The sequence below is a fragment of the Artemia sp. Qi Xiang Cuo genome, chromosome 20, assembly GCF_049724085.1.
Source record: "Artemia sp. Qi Xiang Cuo chromosome 20, ASM4972408v1, whole genome shotgun sequence".
Taxonomy (NCBI): domain Eukaryota; kingdom Metazoa; phylum Arthropoda; class Branchiopoda; order Anostraca; family Artemiidae; genus Artemia; species Artemia sp. Qi Xiang Cuo.
This window is the reverse complement of record NC_142813.1, coordinates 18,892,629-18,916,735: the sequence shown is the minus strand read 5'-3', so window position 1 is coordinate 18,916,735 and position 24,107 is coordinate 18,892,629. Positions and strand designations below refer to the sequence as shown.

At 34.1% G+C, this 24,107-nt stretch overlaps 2 protein-coding genes across 7 annotated transcripts in view; one reads left to right on the top strand and one right to left on the bottom strand.

Moving 5' to 3' along the window:
- Positions 1-24,107, bottom strand: part of LOC148939966 (inositol hexakisphosphate and diphosphoinositol-pentakisphosphate kinase-like) — a 221,663-nt gene that overhangs the window by 167,901 nt on the left and 29,655 nt on the right. For 3 of the 5 annotated variants that reach the window (XM_089106209.1, XM_089106211.1, XM_089106210.1), the window contains exons 1-2: positions 4,159-4,259; positions 1,586-1,663 (exon numbers count right to left, since the gene is read on the bottom strand). The exons of 1 other annotated variant lie outside the window; for it this stretch is intronic. In XM_089106209.1, coding sequence (XP_088962335.1) covers positions 1,586-1,663; positions 4,159-4,251 — 171 coding nt within the window. In that variant the 5' untranslated portion in view covers positions 4,252-4,259. Of the gene's footprint in view, positions 1-1,585; positions 1,664-4,158; positions 4,260-24,107 lie in introns of those variants that run through there. One more of the 5 variants, XM_089106212.1, reaches the window with a different exon arrangement.
- The window catches only part of LOC148939965 (uncharacterized), a 125,190-nt gene continuing 107,097 nt past the window's right edge, over positions 6,015-24,107 (top strand). For both annotated transcript variants that reach the window (XM_089106220.1, XM_089106216.1), the window contains exon 1: positions 6,015-6,094. The gene's annotated coding sequence lies outside the window, so the exon portion shown is untranslated. The remainder of the gene's footprint in view (positions 6,095-24,107) is intronic.

Below are 24,107 nucleotides of genomic sequence, written 5' to 3'. Positions count from 1 at the left end.
TCTATAAATAAACGTATACTTAAATTAACGTGCACCTACCATGCTTATCTACTTATTGTACAACATAACGAAGTCAAATTAACGAATGACACTGTAGCCTACTACAATATCAGATGCAAACATAATCTTATCAAGTGTAATCAAACAAATTATTTTATTGACCTACTGAATTCAGTTAACATCAGAGAAGGTGCAAGATTAGTGAACAATTAGTTCTTCTAATTTTTTTTTTTTTAAACGTAGTTGGATTTTGTAAGTCGACATTTCTTTATTCAGTACATTCCTTTTTTAGTCATAAGATACTCATTAATTCAGGAAAACTGAAGCAGTTCATTTTATAAAAGAAGGCTATCATCATTAGCTCTATTGCGGCCGGGTTCAAATGATTAGTTGAGAACAGGTTTTATTACACGGTTGTTCAGTCAGGTGATAATAGTCCAACTCTACGTGCCAATGGTTCCGATACGTAAAGTGGCCATTGCATAGGTCGAAAGTGAACCTTTGAGCCTTTTCTATTATGTACAGCAAAAAGAATTTGAAACCTAGAATACGGTATGAACTGACTATAGGAATTTAAGGAAACCTTTGGGTGCTTAAATGAAATTTAGAAACTGAAATATATGTATATTAGTATTAGTGATCCTTATCTTTTTTGGGGCATAGCATCGTTTTTTGTCATTATTTGTTAACGCAGCTTTTATTTGATTTAGCCCAATCCAAAGACATTATTTTCTTAGAGCGATTAAATATACTAAAAGCGATCTTTCTTTTGAACAGTCACTTTTCGCATTCGAAGCTCAGTCGCAATCAGTCTTAAAGAAAAGTAGGTGGTTTAGTTGCAAGCTTTTTGATTAAGCATCTTATAGAAAGTCACCGTCTGGTTTTATTAAAAATACGCCAAGGACTCTAATTTCGAACAACTTTGATTGCAATGTTTGTAACCCCAGACTTTGATACATCCAAGAGTAACGTAAGAAAGAATTTTAAGCGAAATTTATGGAATATGGCCGTGCCAACCCTGATTGTCATAAGTTAGTTTTTTCGATACCAGAGCAACATTATAGCAAAACTTTTGGATAAAATCAAAATTAAGCACGCCTAGAGTGCCATTAATGTATCCCACTCGTTATTCGGTGAGTTTAGCTACGTTCATTTTTCAAACGTGTTTTTGTTTTTAACCAATCTGAGTAAAGATATAAGGCGTTATTTTCTGAAAGTAGACAATATGCAAGCATGGAAAAGCAGTGTTCTTATCTGTATGATCAATATGGCAAAACATGCAAAGACACAGCAATAGCACACAATATTTAGGACCAAAAGTGCTAATAAACGTTTTTCAAGCCTATTATCTGGTCACTTCATTTTTACGCTTCAATAATGCAAGTGTAACTTTTAACTCGAGGAAAACACATTATTAATAGATATTATTTTTTATCGCACGGATTGACTGTGATGTGGCTCGGGCATTATCGTAAAATGAAGATGGGTTAGTTAGAGTAGGCTACATAACAATGGTGTGGTTAGTGAAAAGCTTGTTAGGCAAAGAACCAGACTGTTCGAACTATTTTCATCCATGCAGCGCTACCGTAAGCCAACAGGGTTCAGCAAAGTCATCCTCAACATAACCATCCCTTATATTGTCCATTACCAGCTCAAACTGTAACTGCAAAATAAAAAGGTTATCAAGGTACTTTCAAAAAGGTACTTTCAATTTGAGATGTTGGTTGCAGTCATGCCAAACAAAATATTACATAATAGTTAATTTTTTGTGGTCCTCCAATATCAATTACCTTGAAGAGTAGAACTCTACAGGAAATTGTAATCCCGTCTTCTTTTCCCATTGTTCAGCCACTTGCATTTGGACTATCTGAAACTAGCGTTAAATTTGGGGTTCTAGCTCTAGAGCGAGACACTTGATCTGGTTGCCCTTGCAGACTGAGAAGATCAGCCTTTATTTAGAAAATGGTATCCTGAAGAGCCACAGAAAGAGAAATTTCAATATCGCAGATGATTACGCAGTCATTAGAAAAACCACGGAAAATGAAACCTCACGATGCAAAGAGAAACATTGGCTAAACTTTATCTTTAGCTCCTCAAATTTGGTCAAATAGGCACAAGTTGGTTCTCAGGCAAAGCTGGCCAAGTGACACAATAACGAGCAATCAATCAAGGTACAACTGCATAGAGTAGGACTTCTCCAGACTCAGTAAGGCATGCTTTGATAAGCCAAATTATAAATTCTGAGGGTAGTCATTTATATTTTTAAGAACATAATTCACCTCTCCCATTAACCCTTGGTAAAATTGCGATTTTATATATTTATCGTCTTTCCTTCTTTTCACCAAAGTTCAGCATCATACAACGAATGGAATTAGTAATTTGGCTCATTTGTGATTGAATCTGATGTGCCATGGCCAGCCTCATCATAAAAAGCAAGCGAAGACATGGCTTCTGGGTGAATTAGCCTACATCAAATCCTACTATTTGAAAAGCAAAGCTGTTTAAAACAAATATTTTGCAAAGAACGAAAAATGTAATCCATGTCTATTATGAATTTAATGTACAAACGTGGTATATAGACATAGAAGTAACATATTGAAACTTATTCATTAGACGTGAAAAATTGAAGGAGAAAATAACTTCTAATAGGGGAAGAATTGGGGAAACGGTAAACAAAACATAGCTGCAAGAATTATGTATCCTTATTCCAGGCTTTTTTGAATTGGAGTCTGGACAGGGAGGTAAAAACGTGGCAAAAAAGCTGTTTTATGCTGCAGTTTCGGTCCTTCAAACAACTATCGGTGGAAACCACCCAACACAATCAATAACTTAAATCATGACAAATGGTTTAATGTTGGTATCGAAAAAATGAAACGGTTTGTGTTTCTATTAACCATTTTTTCATACATTCTACTTAGGAGACAATATTTGTAATTGTTTGTATTTAGATTCTCTTTTTTATGTTGATTGCTTATCAATCAAAAGGTTCATTCAAGTTAAATCATTCATCAATTAGGTCAATATTGCAAAAAACCGCAAATACAATACAGTAGGTTTTCTCTTGTCATTATGCTACACAAATTTCAGTAACAAGCCAGATTACAAATAGCTTTTTCCCAAAAACGAAACTTTTGATTCAAAATTTATGTGTCTACCTATAAAGTTGGTCAATGGCAAACTTCTATGCTCTGAAAACCATTTTGTAATGTTATACACCGGTAGCTGAAGCCTGAAGCCAAGCAAGTATTTCTCATTACAGCCAGCAGGTTTCACCAAAATTGTGACGCATTATATTCCCAGTTTTGGCAAGTTTTGTCTCCCGGTTTTGGGAATTGAGTTGAAACTTGCAGAAAACAGTTTTTTTTCTCTTTGGGAAGGGAGGTTAGGATTAGGGGAGATTCTTAAATTGTGGTGGTTGAAAAGAGCACATAGTATGTTTTTATATTTTTGCCTGTCGTTCAACAGGCTCTGCTGTTAGCAATGTAGGCTATATTGGTATAAAACAGTTTCAAAGGTATGGTCTGGAAATCTTTCTTCAATAAATATATATATAGAGGTATTTACTGCTTTAATTTGGCTAATTAAAGTCCTTCCGTTTAATTGCACTGTAGCAATAGCTTCACTCTTTTTTGGCAATTATTAAATTTCAGTCCAATTTCAAAACAACTTTTCAAACACCAAATTCTTGGATCTTTCTTAACAGCCTAATTTCAGTAAATATTCTTTGCATGCGTCAGGAATTTAATTCAAGCTTCATTGGTCTTAGGCTAATTTATTAATTATTGTTATTTTTTGTAATTTATGTTATTATTTTATCCCATCTTCCCATCCATTTTTCTCACATTATCTGTGATTTAACTTACTTTTTTAAATTTAAAAAACTCTGCATAATACTGCGAGAATATTTTCAAAGCGAAATATGTTGAAAATGACTAGGAAAAAGTGAACTTTGAAACTAACTTTAGCCCACTATGCGAAGTTAAATGTCAAACTGCTTTCACAGAAATATCATACAGTTATGTTTAAAATAGAACGTAAGAATTTGACTGTCAAACGCAATTAATTATTTTGAAATTACCATTTTATGCAAGAAGTAGGCAACACAAATAAACCACCTAACCCTTGCCAGCAAACAACCTGGTTGCTTAATAGCCATACCTCTTCACAGCTATTGCAGAGTAACTCTTTATCTCCAATGTAAAATGACGGTTTTTCATGATCCGGATTTTGTTCTTCATTGAGTGACATCATTTAAAAAGCTATCAAAAGAAATTTGGTTGACTTACATGCTTTAGCCCAAATCAGTTTGCACATAGTTTAATACAAGGGCTCTTAACCTAAAGCTTTGATTTCCCTTGGGGATAAAGGTTAGTAAACACTGAAAGCTCATCATTGTTACCATGCCTAAAGGTTGCGTACGTCATTTTTATGCTTTCAAGATATTTGCCAAGAGGTATTTCTTAACGTGTTGTAAGAGGGAGAAGCAGCGCAACATACATTATGAGGCTCCAATTTGACTACAAATACAATTTCTTTCTAATCCTTCCTTTGAGAGCTTTGGCAATTATCGCAAAAGCGTAAAAATGTCATATATGACATTTAGGTTTGACAGCAACAATATTTGCACACAAATTATAGACTTGTTGGGAGGGGGAGATCATCTCTCACCCTCAGTTATAATGCTGAGTTTCACTAAAAGGTTAAAAAAGTAATGTTCAGTGTTTCATTTGAATATTTACTTAATATCTGAATATTGTTATAGAACAACACTCGCAACTTTATATACCACGACTGCAATGCCCCACATTCTTTATTGTGCACCCTTTTTGGAAAATCTTTACTCAAACAGAAAGAAAAATTAGGTCATATTACTTCAAATTTCTCAAATACCTACTACGCCTTTCCCCATAGACTCGAAACTATAAAACTGAGTAAACATTACAAGATTACAGCAATTACCATACGTAGCAATTGAGAAGCAGATTCGAAATCATAATTCAAAGGTTTAGAACCACCAGTAGCACAACTCACTTTAACAGTAGTCGGGTAATTAGTTTTACTAGTTGTTTCGTTTGTTTGTAAATAATGCTTGGTTTATTAGTTGACTCCTTTGTTTTGTTGTGTTTTGTTTTCTAATTTTTTTTCATTTTTTCGTTTTGTTGATTTCTTTGCTCCGTCATTATTTTGTTAATTCGACGGGTTATCAATAAATACATTCATCCATTCATTCATCTCATTAAATGTTTTTTTTTCATCAAACCTTTATCTTAAAATGCCTTTTTAGTCACTAACTTTTCTAATATTTTTTTTTCAAATGTTAGATTAAAAAAGGAGTTGTTAAAGGAAACAAGCAGACAACTCTATAACATGGAGATAAGATCTACCTTATTGAGCTATGGAACCAGCATAAAAATTTTAATTTCTAAGTCATATATGTTATGGATTAAATAGTTTTTTTCGCAAAAAAGTAATAAGCAATATTGAACTATAAAGAAAGACAAATTAATATGTTTGCGACAGGGTCTGATGGCCCTCTTCACCCCTAATCTTTAAGGTAAAAATTAACCAGTGCTTTGTTGAAAGCATTTTAAAAGTGTATCAAACATGCCTTGATGGTGTTAACTGGAGAAACTTTATAAGATTCATTTTTCTTACCCCAAATGCAATCTGAAGTGCTGTCATTCGGATTTTGTCATATTTTTTTTTTGTCATTACTGCGACCAGATGAACCATATATCTGCAGATGATATTAAGGTTTTGGACATAAATAAACTTGCCTCAGAATTCTACCAGAAAGGGAATTTTTGCTGCCAGTTTATTACCTGAGAATATTTCCATAATATAATTTTCCCTTTAGCCTTTGATTTGTGCCTTTTGACTTTTCCATCGAACGCATGTTCTGGAGGTAAGGCAAAATGAACTTTAATACTGAGCTAAACAATTGTCAGCTTTAATTTTTTTTTTTTTTTTTTTTTAAGGGACTCACTACATACTGCTTGGGCTTATGATCTGTAAGTTGAGGCTGCTCCATGTTTTACCATTCTTCCTGCAAACCAGACAGCTTCTGGCTCAATGGATACCGAAAATATTATTTGTAAGGATAGGCTTTGAGTTCTCTCTTTTTTCATCTATCAAACGTGAGCAACCTATGAGGATGAATGAAAGATCTTAAGACGAAATGGCCGGCCAAGACAAAGAAACAAAGAAAGAAAACTCAATAAAGAAAACAGACAAAACGCGACTTTGGGCAGAAGCGAAAAGACAAGAGTAACTGGATAAAATCATATAAAATGGAAGTTATGTCAATTATTCTATTGTGAAATAATTCTGTTGTTTGCTATCACTGACGCAACTCTCCTTGTTCTTGTATTAATTAAAAAAACTTTCCGAAAAATAAGTTTTTAAAATAAAATTAATGGAAATTTTAAAATTATCATCTGCATATACTATAACCTGTAAAAATACAAACAAAAAAATACCATAAAGTGCTATTGAATAATGATTGAGACCTCACACGTACAGTAGTGCAACAAGCAGTAACGTCAAAAAACATACAAAAAGATACACCACTTAAAAATAAATAGAATTTTAAACAACTAATGCTTGGACTTGATATGAAAATCTAGCTCAAGATGAAAACAAATATTTTGATACTGAAGTATAAATTAAACATAGAACGAACAGAAATTAGATAAACAATCAATGCGAACAAACACACAATATATATTAATGTAAATGAATAAATAAATCTTAAAACGAGTGAAACTTAAAAAGAATATGGAAATCCAGTTTGGATCGAATAAAAAAAAATACAAACAAGAGTTTGGGTATCGCCTCACTGCAGAAGCCTAAAACCTACTGCGTCATTGGCGGTTTACTGAAAACAATTCTTTGAAATGTTTTCACTTTTGTAACTTTAAGAAATCAAAAATTAATTAAGATTTTAGGGAATAAATATCAGCATATGTATATTAAATTGATAATGCACATTTTTTTTTCAGTAAACTCATTTGAATTTTTTTTAGTAAAGTAAAAATTATATTCTGTCTTTTAGAAATCATTTAGCTTTTGAACCCCGTTCATATTAATTTCTTCTCAATTTGACCTTGACTTAATTTTTATTTAAGTTTTTGTTCGTTTTGGGTTCCATTTATTTATTGATATTGATTTAGGCTAGTTGTATGCTTTTTAGATTATATGATAGTCCGGACGCCAGGTGTTGAAAAAGTGAACCACACCACGAAGGAATGGGGATGCTATGAGAATTAGCCTACCCTCCATCCCTAAATTGACCATACGGATTCAAAAATACCAATGCCACTTGCTTGCGAGTTGTGGAACAATCGAAAACTTGACATTTTATTTTATTTTGGTGTTTCATGCAAGAAAATGCATGTTCCACAAAGTTTGAGGTGCAGTTTTCCGCTGAAATAGAAATGCCTAGAAGCCATAGAATGTTTTCATAACAGACTAACACGATTAGTTAAAAAAAATGCCAGAGTTAAAAAAAATGGCAAATCTATATGAGTCTTGAACAGTCTTGGAAAGTATAAACAAAATCAAATTGAATATTAGATATATGATGATATTAATTGTTGAAAAATCCATCAGTTCAAGATTTTTTTTCACTGTAATTTTTATTTTCATTTTCAATTCTGTAAGAACTGAAAAATAATAAATTTGTAATATACGATTAATTCGTTTTCAGTGAAGCACCAATGACGCAGAAGGCTTTAGGTTTTTACAGTTGAAGAAGGGGACAGTATCCAAATTTTGTTGTAGTGAAACTATATTTGCCTTGGCCAATCTTGAAAAGAACTAACAAATTAAACTGAATATTTGATACATAATGATATTAATTGCTAAAACCTCATCAGTTCAAACTTTTACTTTAGTTTTAATATTTATGTTCAATAATAAGTACAAAAGAAAACATTTGTAATATAATTCGTTTTTAATAAAGTACCAATGACGCGGTAGGTTTTAGGCTTCTGCAGTGAGGCGATACCCAAACTCTTGTTTTTAGTTATTTTTATTCGATCCGAACTGGATTTCCATATTCGTTTTAAGTTTCACTCGTTTTAAGATTTATTTACAGACTTGGGTTTCAATTACAAACTTGGGTTTATTTATAAATAAAATTACAGACTTGGGTTTCATTTATTCTTTAATAGTAATTTCTGGTCGTTTTGAGTTTGAATTTTAACAGGTATTCGTATCAACTGAGCTTAAGTTTAAAATGGCCTTTACTTTTCTTTGAAAAACTTATTTTTCGGAAAGTTCTTTTTTAATTAATTTTTGTTCGTTTTTGATTGCAAAAAGTTTCAAGTTTTTATGGCATGGAGGGGGAGGGGGTACTGACTGGTCGTTGATCATTGACTTTAAAAAACAGATATATAAATTTCAATTTGAAACAATTGAGGCTTTTTTAAATTTACATACAATTACCTACTTTATAAAAACCTCATAAATGAACAATAGACAGCTTGCATAACTTTTGGACAGCTATTGACAACAATGAATTGATTGAAAAATAGCTCCAATAAGGGGGTTTAGACCATTTCACTTGCTGACACAAAGGGATCACGACTGTTTGGAATTGACCTTAATAGGATTTTGTGTGCCAAAGCAATTTTGCATCTATCGCAGAGTATGTATTTTAACATTATAGTTGGATAATTATAATAGATTTCCTATGTGTTCTTCCAATATAAAACCCCTTCTCATAAGTTATAAACCCCCCTTAATAAGTTATCCCCAGGGCATAACTTAAAACGCCTACCCCCGGGCCCTGGGGGGCTGTGTCGACACTGGAGTTTTTTGTTATCAGAACTTTGAACTATTTTAACAAAATGTCTATCTAAAAAATTTTATCTGATGCATTTATGGCTTGGAGGAGGGGGGGGGGCTAGTTACCCTCCAATCTCTTTAGACTCTTAAAAAGTGAACAAGAACTTTCAATTTTCAGTCAAATGAGCCCTCTCTAAAATTTATACGAGCATCCCTTCCATAAGAAATAATGGGAAGGATTCTGATAATCCTTAAATTACAACCCTTGCCTTGAGGGCTGTGGAGGAGTTGTCATCCTCACAGACCTAATTTCCAGAACTTAAAACTACTTTAAATAAAATGGCTGTCTAAAAATTTTGATTGGATGTGTTTGGGGAAAAGGCGGGTGTGAGAGGGGAGTTAGATGCCCTCCAATACCTTTGGACTATTTAAAAGGGCACAAGCCCTTTGAATTTCCAATCGAATGAGCCTTTTTTGAAGTTTTTACAATACCGCCTTCTGTAAAAACCTTATATGCCCCCAGGGTTTAACTTAAAAACCTTGCCTTGAGGATTGTGGGGGAGTGTCCCGTCTCCTGGATCCGTCACTGCCTTACACTCTCTGTTTGTTTCCTTATTAGGGAGGAGAGCAGATGCCTAATAAGTGTGTGTTAATACCAAAACATTTTAACTCTCATTCGACCTTCAGGTATAAACAGAATTAATTCAAAGAAAGGGATGGGGAAAAAGGGCGTGTGAGGGGGGGGGGTTATTTGCCCTTCGATCAATTTTTACTGTTAAGAGCTGGACTAGAACTTCCAATTTCCAATCAAATGAGCCCTCTCTGAAGTTTATACGAGAATCCCTTCCTGCCCCCGGGCCCTGGGGGGTTTTGTTGACGCCAGTTTTGTTACTTAACATTTCAACTATTTTTAAAAAATTGGTATTTTTAAGCGATTGTCCTGGGGAAATTTTCCGACGGTTGGGGGAAACTTCTGGGGGAGGGGGAGTTTAAAGATCTCTGTTACTTCTAAATAAACTAAAAATTTTCACTATTTTTTCATTTTCTTAAATTCTGATTTTTTATTCTTATTGATTTCTTTGGACTAATTTACGGCGTATTTGACTACGATTTGACCTTTCAACTATTTTTAACAAAATGGTATTTTTAAACCTTGCATATAAAGCAGCTCTGGGGGGAAAGTAATAAAAATATTGAAGCTATATAAGATTTATTTATTTATTTATGTTTGCACCGGTTATCTTTACGTTTGTAAGATAGTCAATTATAATTTCTGTTCGTTCGGGGTTTTGTTTATTCTTTAACAGTAATTTCTGGTCTTTTTGAGTTTTAACTGTAATAGGAATTAATTTCTGCTGGTCCTGAGTTCAATATGGCTCTTTACTCTTCTTAGAAAACTTATTTTTATGTAAGGTTTTTTTTTAAATTAATAATAATAAAACATTGAAGCCTTATGGCCTTTGCTATACACAGCTTAATTTACATGCCTCTGAAAAATCAAACCTGATTTTTTCACGCAACAATGAATGGATCTTGCTAGGTTATTCCATTTGTTGATGCAGAAAGAACAGCATCATGTTGATTAGACCATTTGTCGTATTTTTTGTGCCACAATAATTTAGCATTTATCGCAAAGTATGTATTTTAACCTTATTTTAAGTACGGCTGTAATTTAGGGGGGGGGGGGTGCAAAATAGGTTGATCCGATTAAATTGCGTTAGGAGCAAGTTAAATTAACGCAAACTTGCGTTAATTAATTAAGTTAAAATACTTTGGAATACGCTAAGGGGGGCGCCCCCTCGCCCCTCCCGGGGATCCGCCACTTCCTTATACTCTCTGTTTCTTTCCTTGTTAGGGAGGAGAGCAGATGCCTAATAGGTGTGTGTTAATATCAAAACATTCTAACTCTCATTGGGCCTTCAGGTATAAACAGAATTAGTTCAAAGGAAGGGGTGGAGTGGGGGGGGTTGCTATTTAATACCTCTTGATTCTCGCGAGTATTTCAGGTCTAGGCTGTTTTTATGAAAGGAAAATCGGGAGATTTTACCTGGGGCGATTTTCCTGGTGAGTTTGTCCGACGGGTAGGGGAAACTTCTGGGGGCGGGGAAGTTTAAAGACCTCTGTTACTGCTAAATAAATTAAAAATTGTCAATATTTTCGCTTTATTTTCTGAGGTTCTGATTTTTGATTCTTATTGATTTCTTTGGAATAATTTAAGGTGTATTTGACTACGATTTCAATGAAAAAACAGTGCAGCTATTTTTGGTGTATATTCAAGAATTTCGCTTAAAATACGAAATAACTAACGTTACAATGACAAATTCTTATCTTATATCCAGTTTGGATCCGATTTATTGGTTTTACTTATATGTGAACTCTGCGAAATCAAGAAAGATCAAGACACACGGTATAGAGTATAGGCTATATATGATTTCTTGGTTCTTTTGATTCTTTTGTTAAGGAGGAGGGCAGATGCCTACTAGGTGTTTGTTAATACCAAAACATTCTAACTCTCATTGATATTCAGGCATATACAGAATTAGTTCAAAGGAAGGGGTGGGGGTGACTGTTAAGATCTACTCTACATCTACATCAATTAATTCTGATTGTAAATTCTGTAAAAAAACATAACATTTATTTCTTTTCAACATCATCGTATTCTTTTTTTTTAATCATTTTCAGTATTTTTTCATTTTTTATTTTTCGGTCGAATAGTATAAACGTAAAATCCGAATGCAAATGTTGGGCATTCCAGTCAGCCCTCGTAAAAATAAGAAATCTAATAATGGGTTTTAATTCAAAATGTACAGTGGGTAACTAGGCTTAATAATAAAAAAATGACCGGTCTTAATTAGAAATTGAAACTCTTACTACTACTAGTGTAGAGATGACCCTAAAGCTCCCAAGCCCACACCTTATTTGGGCATAGAACCACGTGGTTTATGGTTTTTGTCAGTGAGAATGAAAAAACAGTATTTTTCTCACTTGAAAAAACAGGAATTTTGTCACATTGATGGACGTTTTCTTGGATGGTTATGTATATTGGTCAATTTATTTGATGTTTCTCATGGATGTCAACAGTAATTTATGTCTGTTTGTTGTCAGTGAGAATGAAAAAACAGGAACTTTCTCACTTTTATGGATGTTTTTATGGTTTTTGTCAGTGAGAATGAAAAAACAGGAACTTTCTCACATTTATGTCTGTTTTATGGTTTTTGTCAGTGAGAATGGAAAAACAGGAACTTTCTCACTTTCATGGATTATTGAGTCATTAATCAAATTGTTTCCGGGGAAGTTAATTAATGTCTGACAGATGACGTCAAGTTAATTAATGTCTTTGATGTATTTCCAAAGAGAATGTTTCCGGAGCAAAGTTTAGATCACACGTGACAGATGATGTCATGATTAATTGATTTGACACGAAAGAGAATTGTTTCCGAGCGAATGTCTATTAATGTCTTTGGAGTTCTACCAAGAGAATTGTTTCCGAGTGAATGTTTCGATCTTAGCAATGAAGAGATTGATTCACGAAAGGGTTTCCAAATAATTTGAAATGTGTCAGCGCAGAGATGCCAAACAAAGGGAACACGCTGAAATTACGTTTAGGGATTATTTGGGCGAAACCGTTTTAGCCATTTTATGGAATTATTTCGGCGAAACAGTTAGAGACATTTTAAAAGATGATTTAAAAGATGATTTGAGGGTGAAACTCTGTGGTCGTTATAATACACAAGTTCCATTTGAACAGTGTTGTGAGGTCCTCTACCCCAACCCCAAAGGGTTCCGATCCCCCTACCCCAACCCCAAAGGGTTCCAATCCCCCTACCACAACCCCGAAGGAAGCCCCGGTCCTCAAAGCTCCCCCAAGCTCCCAAAGGGCCCCCGGACCCCCAAAGGCCCTCACCCGGTCCCCAACGGACCACCGGACCCCCAAACGCCCTCCCCCGGTCCTCAAAGGTCCCCCAGGCTTCTAAAGGGCCCCTGGACCTACAATAGCCCTCCTCGGGCCCCAAAGGCCCTCCACCGGCCCATAACTATCCCTCGGGCTCCCAAAAGATCACTCAGCCCTACACGGCCCCCGGCTCCCCAAACACCGTCCCGGGCCCCCAAAAAGCCCCATCCCCATTTTGTTAATACTTTTTTTTGCATTTGAGACCCAGAAGGGTCCCCATATTTCAAAAGGCTTTATTATATTTTTTCAGAACAAGTTTTTTCCTTAATGTCCTTCATAAACCAATTTTACAAGTTGAAGTAGTTATCTTTTCCCCCACAACTTTACTATAAGGCTTTTTGAATTACCCAATATCATGCAATACTTTTCAAAGGCATTTCAGAACAAGTTTTTTTCTTAAGGTCCTTCCTAAACCCATTTTACAAGTTGAAGTACTTATCTTTTCCTCACAACTTTACTTTACGACTCTTTTGCACACCCAAACATCAAGCAATACTTTCCAAAAGGCTTTATTATATCTTTTCAGTACAAGTTATTTTCTTAATATCCTTCGTAAACCAATTTTACAAATTATAAATTTTTCCTTAGTAGAAGAAAAAGCTATATCATAGTTGCGAATATTTTCTCGGAAGATAAGCAGTTCTATTTCAATTTTAAATTTAATCAATGAAGTTAAGAAAAGTTAAAGTTCTCTTCTGAATTTTCTCAATGAAAAATAAATTAGTTATTAATCAATTCTATTTTTTCCAAATAATATAAAAATTTTTCACTTCGGATCAAATTTTTCTCAAAGAGATGAAAAAAATTTAAATACTGTTCCTAATTTTTCACGGAAGATAGAAAAGTTCAAGTTCTCTTCTGAATTTTACCAAAGAACACACTCCAATTGTAATTTCTCCAGAGAAAATAAAAATCTTCCACTTCAGCTTTAAGTTCACCAAAGACATAAAGAAATTTAAAGTTCTATTCTAAATTTTTCCCTAGTAGATAGAAAAAGCTATAGCATACTTGTGAATATTTTCCCAGAAGATAAAAAGCTCTTCTTCAATTTTTAATTTTCTCAACGAAGTGAAGAAAAGTTTAACTTCTATTCTGAATTTTTTCAATGAAAAAGAAATTAGTTATTGATCATTTCTATTTTTCCAAATAATATAAATATTTTCCAACTTCAAAATGGGCACACACAAAAACTTAAACACATACACACACACACACACACAAACTTTCACACACACACAAACTTTCACACACACACAAACTTACACACACACACACACAAACTTACACACACACACACACAAACTTACACACACACACAAAAACTTACACACACACACAAAAACTAACACGCACACAAAAACTTACACACACACACAAAAACTTACACACACACAAAAAAAAAACTTACACACACACAAAAACTAACACACACAAAAACTTACACACGCAAAAAAAAAACTTCCACACACACACACAAAAATTTACACACACAAAAACTTACACAGACAAAAAAACTTACACACACAAAAAAAATTACACACACACAAAAACATACACCCAAACACAAAAACTTACACACACACACAATAACTCACACAAAAAAAACAAATTACACACACACACAAAAACTTACACACAAAACACAAAAACTTACACACACACGCAAAAACTTACACACACACACCAACATACACACACACACATAAAAACTTACACATGCACAAGAAAAATAACACACACAAAAACTTACACACACACACAAAAAATTATACACACACACTCACACTAACACACACACACAAACAATAAAAAAAAAAAACTAACTAAAAAACCAAAAAAAAATAAAACACACAAAAACAAACTAACACCAAAAAAAATACTCAAATACACACAAAAACTCAAACAGAAACAAAAAATTACACACACACAAAAACTTACACACACAAAAAAAATTACACACACACACAAAAACACACAAAAACACAAAAAAATCACACACACAAAAAAACTTACAAACACACACACACAAACTTACACACACACAAAAAAACTTACACACACACACACACACACACACACACACACAAATTTACACACACACACACACACACACACACACACAAAAACTTACACACAAAAAAAAAACTTTCACACACGACGGCTAAGTATGTTAAAGGCTAGCTATTTTCTTGCGAAAACACAAAAAATCAGAAAAAATGCTCATTGTTCCTTTTGTAGCCACGCAATTAGACTAAAAATTACGATATTTATGCACAGTTTCAACTAACTACGGCTAAGTATGTTAAAGGCGAGCCATTTTCTTGCGAGACCACAAAAATCAGAACACACACAAAAACTTACACACACACAAAAATTTACACACACACAAAAATTTACACACACACAAAAACTTACACACACACACAAAAAACTTACACAAACAAAAACTTAAAAACACAAAAAAAATTACACACACACACAAAAACTTACACACACACAAACACTTACCCACACACACAAAAAACTTACACACACACACACAAACACAAAAACTTACACAGACACACAGAAATTTACACACACACAAAAACTTACACACACAACGGCTAAGTATGTTCAAGGCTAGCTATTTTCTTGCAAAAACACAAAAAATCAGAAAAAAATTGCTCATTGTTCCTCTAGTAGCAACGCAATTAGACTAAAAGTTAAGATATTTATGCACACCTTAAACTAACTACGGATAAGTATCTTAAAAGGCGAGATATTTTTCGTGCTAGACCACAAAAAAATCATTAAGTACTAGTATTGAAAATGATGATACATCAACCGAAAACCATCAACGTGAACTCCGATTAACCATCACCAAAGTGTCACAATGCCGTCAGTGTGTCAACACCCCTCGGAAAATAGGGGGATAAAGGTCAAATGCGAAGATATTTAGCCTACAGAAAAAAATTGCTCATTGTTCCTTTAGTAGCCACGCAATTAGACTAAGAATTATGATATTTATGCACAGTTTCAACTAACTACGGCTAAGTATGTTAAAGGCGAGCCATTTTCTTGCGAGAACACAAAAATCAGAACACAGACACACAAAAACTTACACACACACAAAAAATTACACACACACAAAAACTTACACACACTCAAAAATTTAGACACACACAAAAACTTACCCTCACACACAAAAACTTACACACACACAAAAGCTTACACAAACACACAAAAACTTACACACACAACACAAAACTTACACAAACAAAAAATTACACACACACAAAAACTTACACACACAAAAAAAATTACACACACACAAAATTTACACACACACACACACAATTAGACAAAAAATTACGATATTTATGCACAGTTTCAACTAACTACGGCTAAGTATCTTAAAAGGCGAGGTATTTTTCTTGCGAGAACACAAAAAATCATTAGGTGGTATTAATGAAAATGATGATAATCAACCGAAAACCGTCAACGAGAACACCGATTAACCACCACCAAAGTGTCACACTGCCGTCAGTTTGTCAACACCCCTCGGAAAATAGGGGGTAAAGGTCAACTGCGAAGATATTTAGCCTAAGAAACTAAAATATGACATTACAACCCTTCGCTAATAACTAGTGAAAACCAAGAACTCAAACGGAAATGAACTACTGTTCGCTATTTACTACATTGCAATTGCCGTTGCAACATGATAACTTGATAATCATTTCTAATTTTAACAATTCCTTGCGTACATCCTTCAAACATAATAAACTCAGCCTTGGAGAGATTTGAGATTGAACAATAAATTAAACAAATGAAAGAATTCACATTTTAGAGTTAAAAGTGTGCACAGAAAAAAAGCAAATATAATAGTCGTTTAAAATCTCCCCCCCCCCCCAAACTCGAAAATTTATGGGGGAACGTATTTTCAAGGTTTTATTCTAAGTGAACGATCTTACCTTTTCAGGAGTGAGGAGTCCTTCACATTGGATTGGGAATAAAAGTCAAACTTATGCGCAAAGAGCGAGAAGTTTTAGTGTTGCTTCTTACTTCCAACTGAAAACTTATTTTTTAATTTGATTGTTTACCATTTTTTCAAATCATGCCATAAATATCCGTTTGAATAGACCCTCACTTATCAGTTTAATTCGATTCGAGTACCGGTTCGATTCGAACAGCAAACATTCTTTCTAGTCTTTAGACTTTTCAAGCATAATAAACTTGATTACGGTATGTAGTTTGTAGGACCGGTGGTGTTTTCCTTCAAAAACTTTCTCGTACAGCTAACCGTTGATGTTGCAATTGGAATAAAAAGCAAATTCTGTGTGGACGTACTAGCTACCACAGACCCAGAAGGGCTGAATTCACATTTAAGATAAAAAACGTTCACAAAAAAAGCAATATAATAGCAATTTAAAATCCCCCCCCCCCAAACTCAAAATTTCTGGGGGGGGGACATATTTTAATCGTATTTTGAATATTTTCCTTTGGAAAACACACCGAAAAGCCATATTAAGAGCTAAATTTGTGAGTTTTTCACTGACAATTCCTTTTTAGCCAAGTCTTTATAATCAAGGGAACATAGTTCATTGTATTTTACATATTTTTTGTTGGAAAACACACCGTAAGGTCATATCATTTGAACTTACATCAAACATTGGAGGGCATACATTTGAAGAACTATCCATTATTTTTATATATTGTTCTATATTTCAACTTATACTGATTTCTAAAACTTCAAAACCCTGAAATATACTGACTTTACGGTTATCTATTTGCGAAAATCGTACCAAGTGACGCTCTTAGAACAACAATTACCTTTCTATCTATCACTTAACACTCGCGGTAATTACCACATCACTCACGGGGAACGGATTTAAAACAATTCTTCTTACATCATTTAGTCTAATTGCAAGAGACGAGGCATGTTCAATGCAGATTAAAACCAGAAAAGAACAGAAACGCATAAAAATACGAAAAAAGGGAATTGCAACCAATCATATGCCGAAGCGCTAGTGCTACCTAAGTAAAGAACAATGTGGGCACAATATGTTGTTTTTGGTTTTTTCTTCATAGCCAGGGCACTTCGTATAGAAGGAGTCGTCACAGAAACTTTGAAAAGGGCTCATTTGATTGGAAATTAAAGTGGCTAATGCCCAATTCACAGGAGGGGGCATGAAAACTATGGTTTTTAACTATGATATGCAAAACTAAAAAGAAAAGTCTTTAGGAGTTGCCCCCTCCCCTTCCGCCTCAACCCTCGCTTTTGAAATCACCACACCCCCTGCCCCCAAACTCAAATTTTCCAGAAGATTTTAAAATCCCCCCCCCAAACACAAAATTTCTAGGAACGTATTTTCATCATATTTAAATATTTTCGTTTGAAAACCTGCATGCCGAAGTGCTAGTGCTACCTAAGTAAAGCACGCTGTGGGCACAATATGTTGTTTTTGGTTTTTTTCTTCATAGCCAGGGCACTTCGTATAGAAGGAGTCGTCACAGAAACTTTGAAAAGGGCTCATTTGATTGGAAATTAAAATGGATAGTGAACAATTCACAGGAGGGGGCGTGAAAACTATGGTTTTTAACTATTATAGGCAAGACTATAAAAACACGTCTTCAGGAGTGGGGCTGCACATCGTGTCAACCCTTACTCTTGGAATCCCCCCCCCCCTAAAGTGGAAAATTTCGTCTAAGCTAGCATAACCACAAAATTACACGATATTGCAAAGAAATAGCAAAACCATAGGTTAGGCTAGGTCAGGTTAGAAGTTAGGTTTCTAACCTAGCCTGACCTAGCCTAACCTATGGTTTTGGTATTTCTATGCAATATCATGTAATTTTGTGGTTATGCTAGTTTAGACTAAACTTCAACTTTAGGGGGGGGATTTCAAGAGCGAGAGTTGAGGCGATGGGCAGCCTGAATCCTAGAGACTTTTCTTTCTAGTCTTGCATATCATAGTTAAAAACCATAGTTTTCAGGCTCCCTCCTGTGAATTGTTCACTATCCATTTTAATTTCCAATCAAATGAGCACTTTTTAAAGTTTCTGTGACGACTCTTTCTATACGAAGTGCCCTGGCTATGAAGAAAAAAACCAAAAACAACATATTGTGCCCACATCGTTCTTTACTTAGGTAGCACTAGCATTTCGGCATGCAGGTTTTCCAACGAAAATATTTAAATATGATGAAAATGCGTTCCTAGAAATTTTTTGTTTGGGGGGAGGATTGTAAAATCCTTTGGAAAATTTGAGTTTGGGGGGCAGGAGGTGGGGGCATGTCAAGAGCGACGGTTGAGGCGGAAGGGGAGGGGGCAACTCCTAAAGACTATTCTTTCTAGTCTTGCATATCATAGTTAAAAACCATAGTTTTCATGCCCCCTCCTGTGTATTGGGCATTAGCCACTATAATTTCGAATCAAATGAGCCCTTTTCAAAGTTTCTGTGACGACTCCTTCTATACGAAGTGCCCTGGCTATGAAGAAAAAACCAAAAACAACATATTTTGCCCACATCGTTCTTTACTTAAGTAGCACTAGCACTTCGGCATATGATTGGTTGCAATTCACTTTATTTTCTTATTTTTATGTGTTTCTGTTCTTTTCTGGTTTTAATCTGCATTGAACATGCCTCGTCTCTCGCAATTCGACTATATGATGTAGGAAGTATTGTATTAAATTTTTTCCCCGTGAGTGATATGTAGTAAGTCTTGCGAGTATTAAGTGGTATATAAAAAGGTTATTATTGTTCTAAGAGCGTCACATTGTACGATTTTTACAAATGGATAAGCGTTAAGTTTGTATATTTCAGGATTTGGAAGTTTTAGGAATCACTATAAGCTGAAATATAGAACAATATCTAAAAATAATGGATAGTTGTTCAAGTGTATGCTCTCCAACGTTTGATGTAATTCTAAATAATATGACCTTTTAGTGTGTTGTCAAGCAAAAAATATGTAAAATACGATGAACTATGTCCAATTGAATAGGAAGACATTTCTAAAAAGGAATATTCAGAGAAAACTCACAGATTTTTCCCTTAATATGTCTATTAGTTGTGTTTTCAAAAGAACAATAATTAAAACTCGATTAAAATATGTCCCCCCCCAGAAATTTTTGAGTTTGGGGGGGGAGAATTTAAATTGCTATTATATTGCTTTTTTGTGCATTTTTTGTCTCTAAAATGTGAATTCAGCCCTTCTGGGTCTGTGGTAGCTAGTACGTCCACACAGAATTTGCTTTTTAGTCCAATTGCAACATCAACGGTTAGCTGTACGAGAAAGTTTTTGAAGGAAAAGATCACCGCTCCTACAAACTACATACCGTAATCAAGTTTATTATGCTTGAAAAGTTTGAAGACTAGAAATAATGTTTGCTGTTCAAATCGAATCAGTACTCGAATCGAGTTAAACTGATAAGTGACGGTGTATTCAAACGGATATTTATGGCGTAATTTTAAAAAATGGTAAACAATCAAATAAAAAAATAAGTTTTCAGTTGAAATTAAGAGGCAACAATAAAACTTCTCGCTCTTTGCGCATAAGTTCTAATTTTATTCCCAATTAAACGTCAAGGAGACCTCACTCATTACGATTTACGATCTTTCAATTATAATAAACCCTTGAAAATACGGTCCCCCCGAAATTGGCGAGTTTGGGGGTGGGGAGATTTTAAACGACGGGTATATTCTCTTTTTTTCTGTGCACACTTTTCAACTCTAAAAAGTGAATTATTTCATTTTTTTAATTTAGTGTTCAATCTCAAATCCCTCCAAGGTTGAGTTTATTATGTTTGAAGTATGTAAACAAGGGATTGTTAGAATTAGAAAGGATTATCAAGTTGTCATGGTGCAAATGCAGTTGGACTATAATAAATAGCGAACAGCAGTTCGTATCCGTGTGAGCTCTTGGTTTTCAATTGTTATTAGCGAAGGGTTGTAACGTCATATTTTAGTTTTTTATGCTAAATATCTTTGCAGTTGACCTTTACCCCCCTATTTTCCGAGGGGTGTTGGCGAAGTGACGGCATTGTGACACTTTGGTGGTGGTTAATCGGTGTTCTCGTTGACAGTTTTCGGTTGATTATAATTATTTTCATTAATACCACTTAATGATTTTTTGTGTTCTCGCAAGAAAAATACCTCGCCTTTTAAGATACTTAGCCGTAGTTAGTTGAAACTGTGCAAAAATATCGTAATTTTTTGTCTAATTGTGTGTGTGTGTGTGTGTAAATTTTTGTGTGTGTGTAATTTTTTGTGTGTGTGTAAGTTTTTGTGTGTGTGTAAGTTTTTGTGTGTGTGAGTTTTTTGTGTGTGTGTGTGTGTAAGATTTTTTGTGTGTGGGTAAGTTTTTGTGTGGGTGTAAGTATTTGTGTGTGTGTGTAAGTTTTTGTGTGCGTGTAAGTTTTTGTGTGTGTGTAAGTTTTTTTGTGTGTGTAAGTTTTTGTTTGTGTGTAAGTTTTTGTGTGTGATCTGATTTTTGTGTTCTCGCAAGAAAATGGCTCGACTTTAATATACTTAGCCGTAGTTAGTTGAAACTGTGCATAAATATCGTAATTTTTAGTCTAATTGCGTGGCTACTAAAGGAACAATGAGCAATTTTTTTCTGTAGGCTAAATATCTTCGCAGTTGACCTTTATCCCCCTATTTTCCGAGGGGTGTTGACACACTGACGGTATTGTGACACTTTGGTGATGGTTAATCGGAGTTCACGTTGAGGGTTTTCGGTTGATGTATCATCATTTTCATTAATACCGTTGATTGATTTTTTGTGTTCTCGCTAGAAAAATACCTCTCATTTTAAGATACTTAGCCGTAGTTAGTTGAAAGAGTGCATAAATACCGTAATTTTTAGTCTAATTGCGTGGCTACTAAAGCAACAATGAGCATTTTTTCTGATTTTTTGTGTTTTCGCAAGAAAATAGCTAGCCTTTAACATACTGAGCCGGAGTGTGTGTTACTTTGTGTTTGTGTGTTTATTTGTGTGTGTGTGTGTGTGTGTATGTTTTTGTGTTTGTGTGTGTGTGTGCAAGTTTTTGGTGTGTTTGGGTATGTTTGTGTGTGTGTGTTGGTTTTTGTGTGTGTGTGTAAGTTTTTTTGATTGTTTTTTTGTTTGTTCGTTTAAATTTTTTGTGAGTGTGGGTGAGTTTTTGTGTGTTTGTAAATTTTTGTGTGTGTGTAAGTGTGTGTGCATGTGTAAGTTTTTGTGTGTGTGTAAGTTCTTGTGTGTGTGTGTTCTGATTTTTGTGTTCTCGCGAGAAAATGGCTCGCCTTTAACATACTTAGCCGTAGTTAGTCGAAACTGTGCATAAATATCGTAATTTTTAGTCTAATTGCGTGGCTACTAAAGGAACAATGAGCATTTTTTCTGATTTTTTGTGTTTTCGCAAGAAAATAGCTAGCCTTTAACATACTTAGCCGTCGTGTGTGTAAGTTTTTTTTGTGTGTAAGTTTTTGTGTGTGTGTGTGTGTGTGTAAATTTGTGTGTGTGTGTGTGTGTGTGTATGTGTAATTTTTTGTGTGTGTGTGTTAGTTTTTGTGTGTGTGTGATTTTTTTGTGTGTGTGTGAGTTTTTGTGTGTGTGTAAGTTTTTGTGTGTGTGTAAGTTTTGTGTGTATGTAAGTTTTTGTGTGTGTGTAAGTTTTTGTCTGTATGTAAGTTTTTGTGTGTGTGTAAGTTTTTGTGTGTGTGTGTAAGTTTTTGTGTGTGTGTAAGTTTTTGTGTGTGTGTGTAAGTTTTTGTGTGTGGGTGTAAGTTTTTTTGTGTGTGTGTAAGTTTTTGTGTGTGTAAGTTTTTGTGTGCGTGTCTAAGTTTTTGTGTGTGTGTTTGTTTTGGTGTGTGTGTTTAAGTTTTTGTTTTTGTGTGTTAGTTTTTGTGTGTGTGTGTAAGTTTTTTTGTGTGTGTGTAAGTTTTTGTGTGTGTGAGCTTTTGTGTGTGTGTGTGTGTGTAATTTTTTGTGTTTGTATGTAAGTTTTTGTGTGTGTGTGTGTAATTTTTTTTTGTGTGTGTATTTTTTTTTGTCTGTTTAAGTTTTGTGTTTCTTAATTTTTGTGTGAGTGTGTGTATGTTTTTTTTTGCGTTTTTAATTTTTTGTTTGTGCTATTGTTTGTGTGTGTGTAAGTTTTTTTTTGTGTAAGTTTTTTTGTGTGTGTGTAAGTGTTTGTTTCCGTTTTTATGTTTTTGTGTGCGTGTAAGTTTTTGTGTGTGTGTGTGTAAGTTTTGTGTGTGTGTGTGTGTGTAAGTTTGTGTGTGTGTGTGTTTAAGTTTGTGTGTGTGTGTGTGTGTGTGTGTAAGTTTGTGTGTGTGTGTGTGTGTGTGTTTAAGTTTTTGTGTGTGCCCATTTTGAAGTTTGAAAATATTTATATTATTTGGAAAAATATAAATTATAAATAACTAATTTCTTTTTTTCGTTGAAAAAATTCAGAATAGAAGTTGAACTTTTCTTCACTTCGTTGAGAAAATTAAAAATTGAAGTAGAACTTTTTATTTTCTGGGAAAATATTCACAAGTATGCTATAGCTTTTTCTATCTACTACGGAAAAATTTGGAATAGAACTTTAAATTTCTTTATGTCTTTAGTGAACTTAAAACTGAAGTGGAAGATTTTTATTTTCTCTGGAGAAATTACAATTGGAGTGTGTTCTTTGGTAAAATTCAGAAGAGAACTTGAACTTTTCTATCTTCCGTGAAAAATTAGGAACAGTATTTAAATTTTTTTCATCTCTGAGAAAAATTTTATCCGAAGTGAAAAATTTTTATATTATTTGGAAAAAATAGAATTGATTAATAACTAATTTCTTTTTCATTGAGAAAATTCAGAAGAGAACTTTAACTTTTCTTAACTTCATTGATAAAATTTAAAATTGAAATAGAACTGCTTATCTTCCGAGAAAATATTCGCAACTATGATATAGCTTTTTCTTCTACTAAGGAAAAATTTAGAATTTGTAAAATTGGTTTAAGAAGGATATTAAGAAAAGAACTTGTACTGAAAAGATATAATAAAGCCTTTTGGAAAGTATTGCTTGATGTTTGGGTGTGCAAAAAAGTCGTAAAGTAAAGTTGTGGGTAAAAGATAACTACTTCAACTTGTAAAATGGGTTTATGAAGGACCTTAAGAAAAAAACTTGTTTTCAAATGCCATTGAAAAGTATTCTTTGTTATTGGGTAATTCAAAAAGCCTTATAGTAAAGTTGTGGGGAAAAAGATAACTACTTCAAGTTGTAAAATTGGTTTATGAAGGACATTAAGAAAAAAACTTGTTCTGAAAAAATATAATAAAGCCTTTTGAAATGTGGGGACCCTTCTGTGTCTCAAATGCACAAAAAAGTATTAACAAAATGGGGATGGGACTCTTTGGGGACCCGGGAGGGCG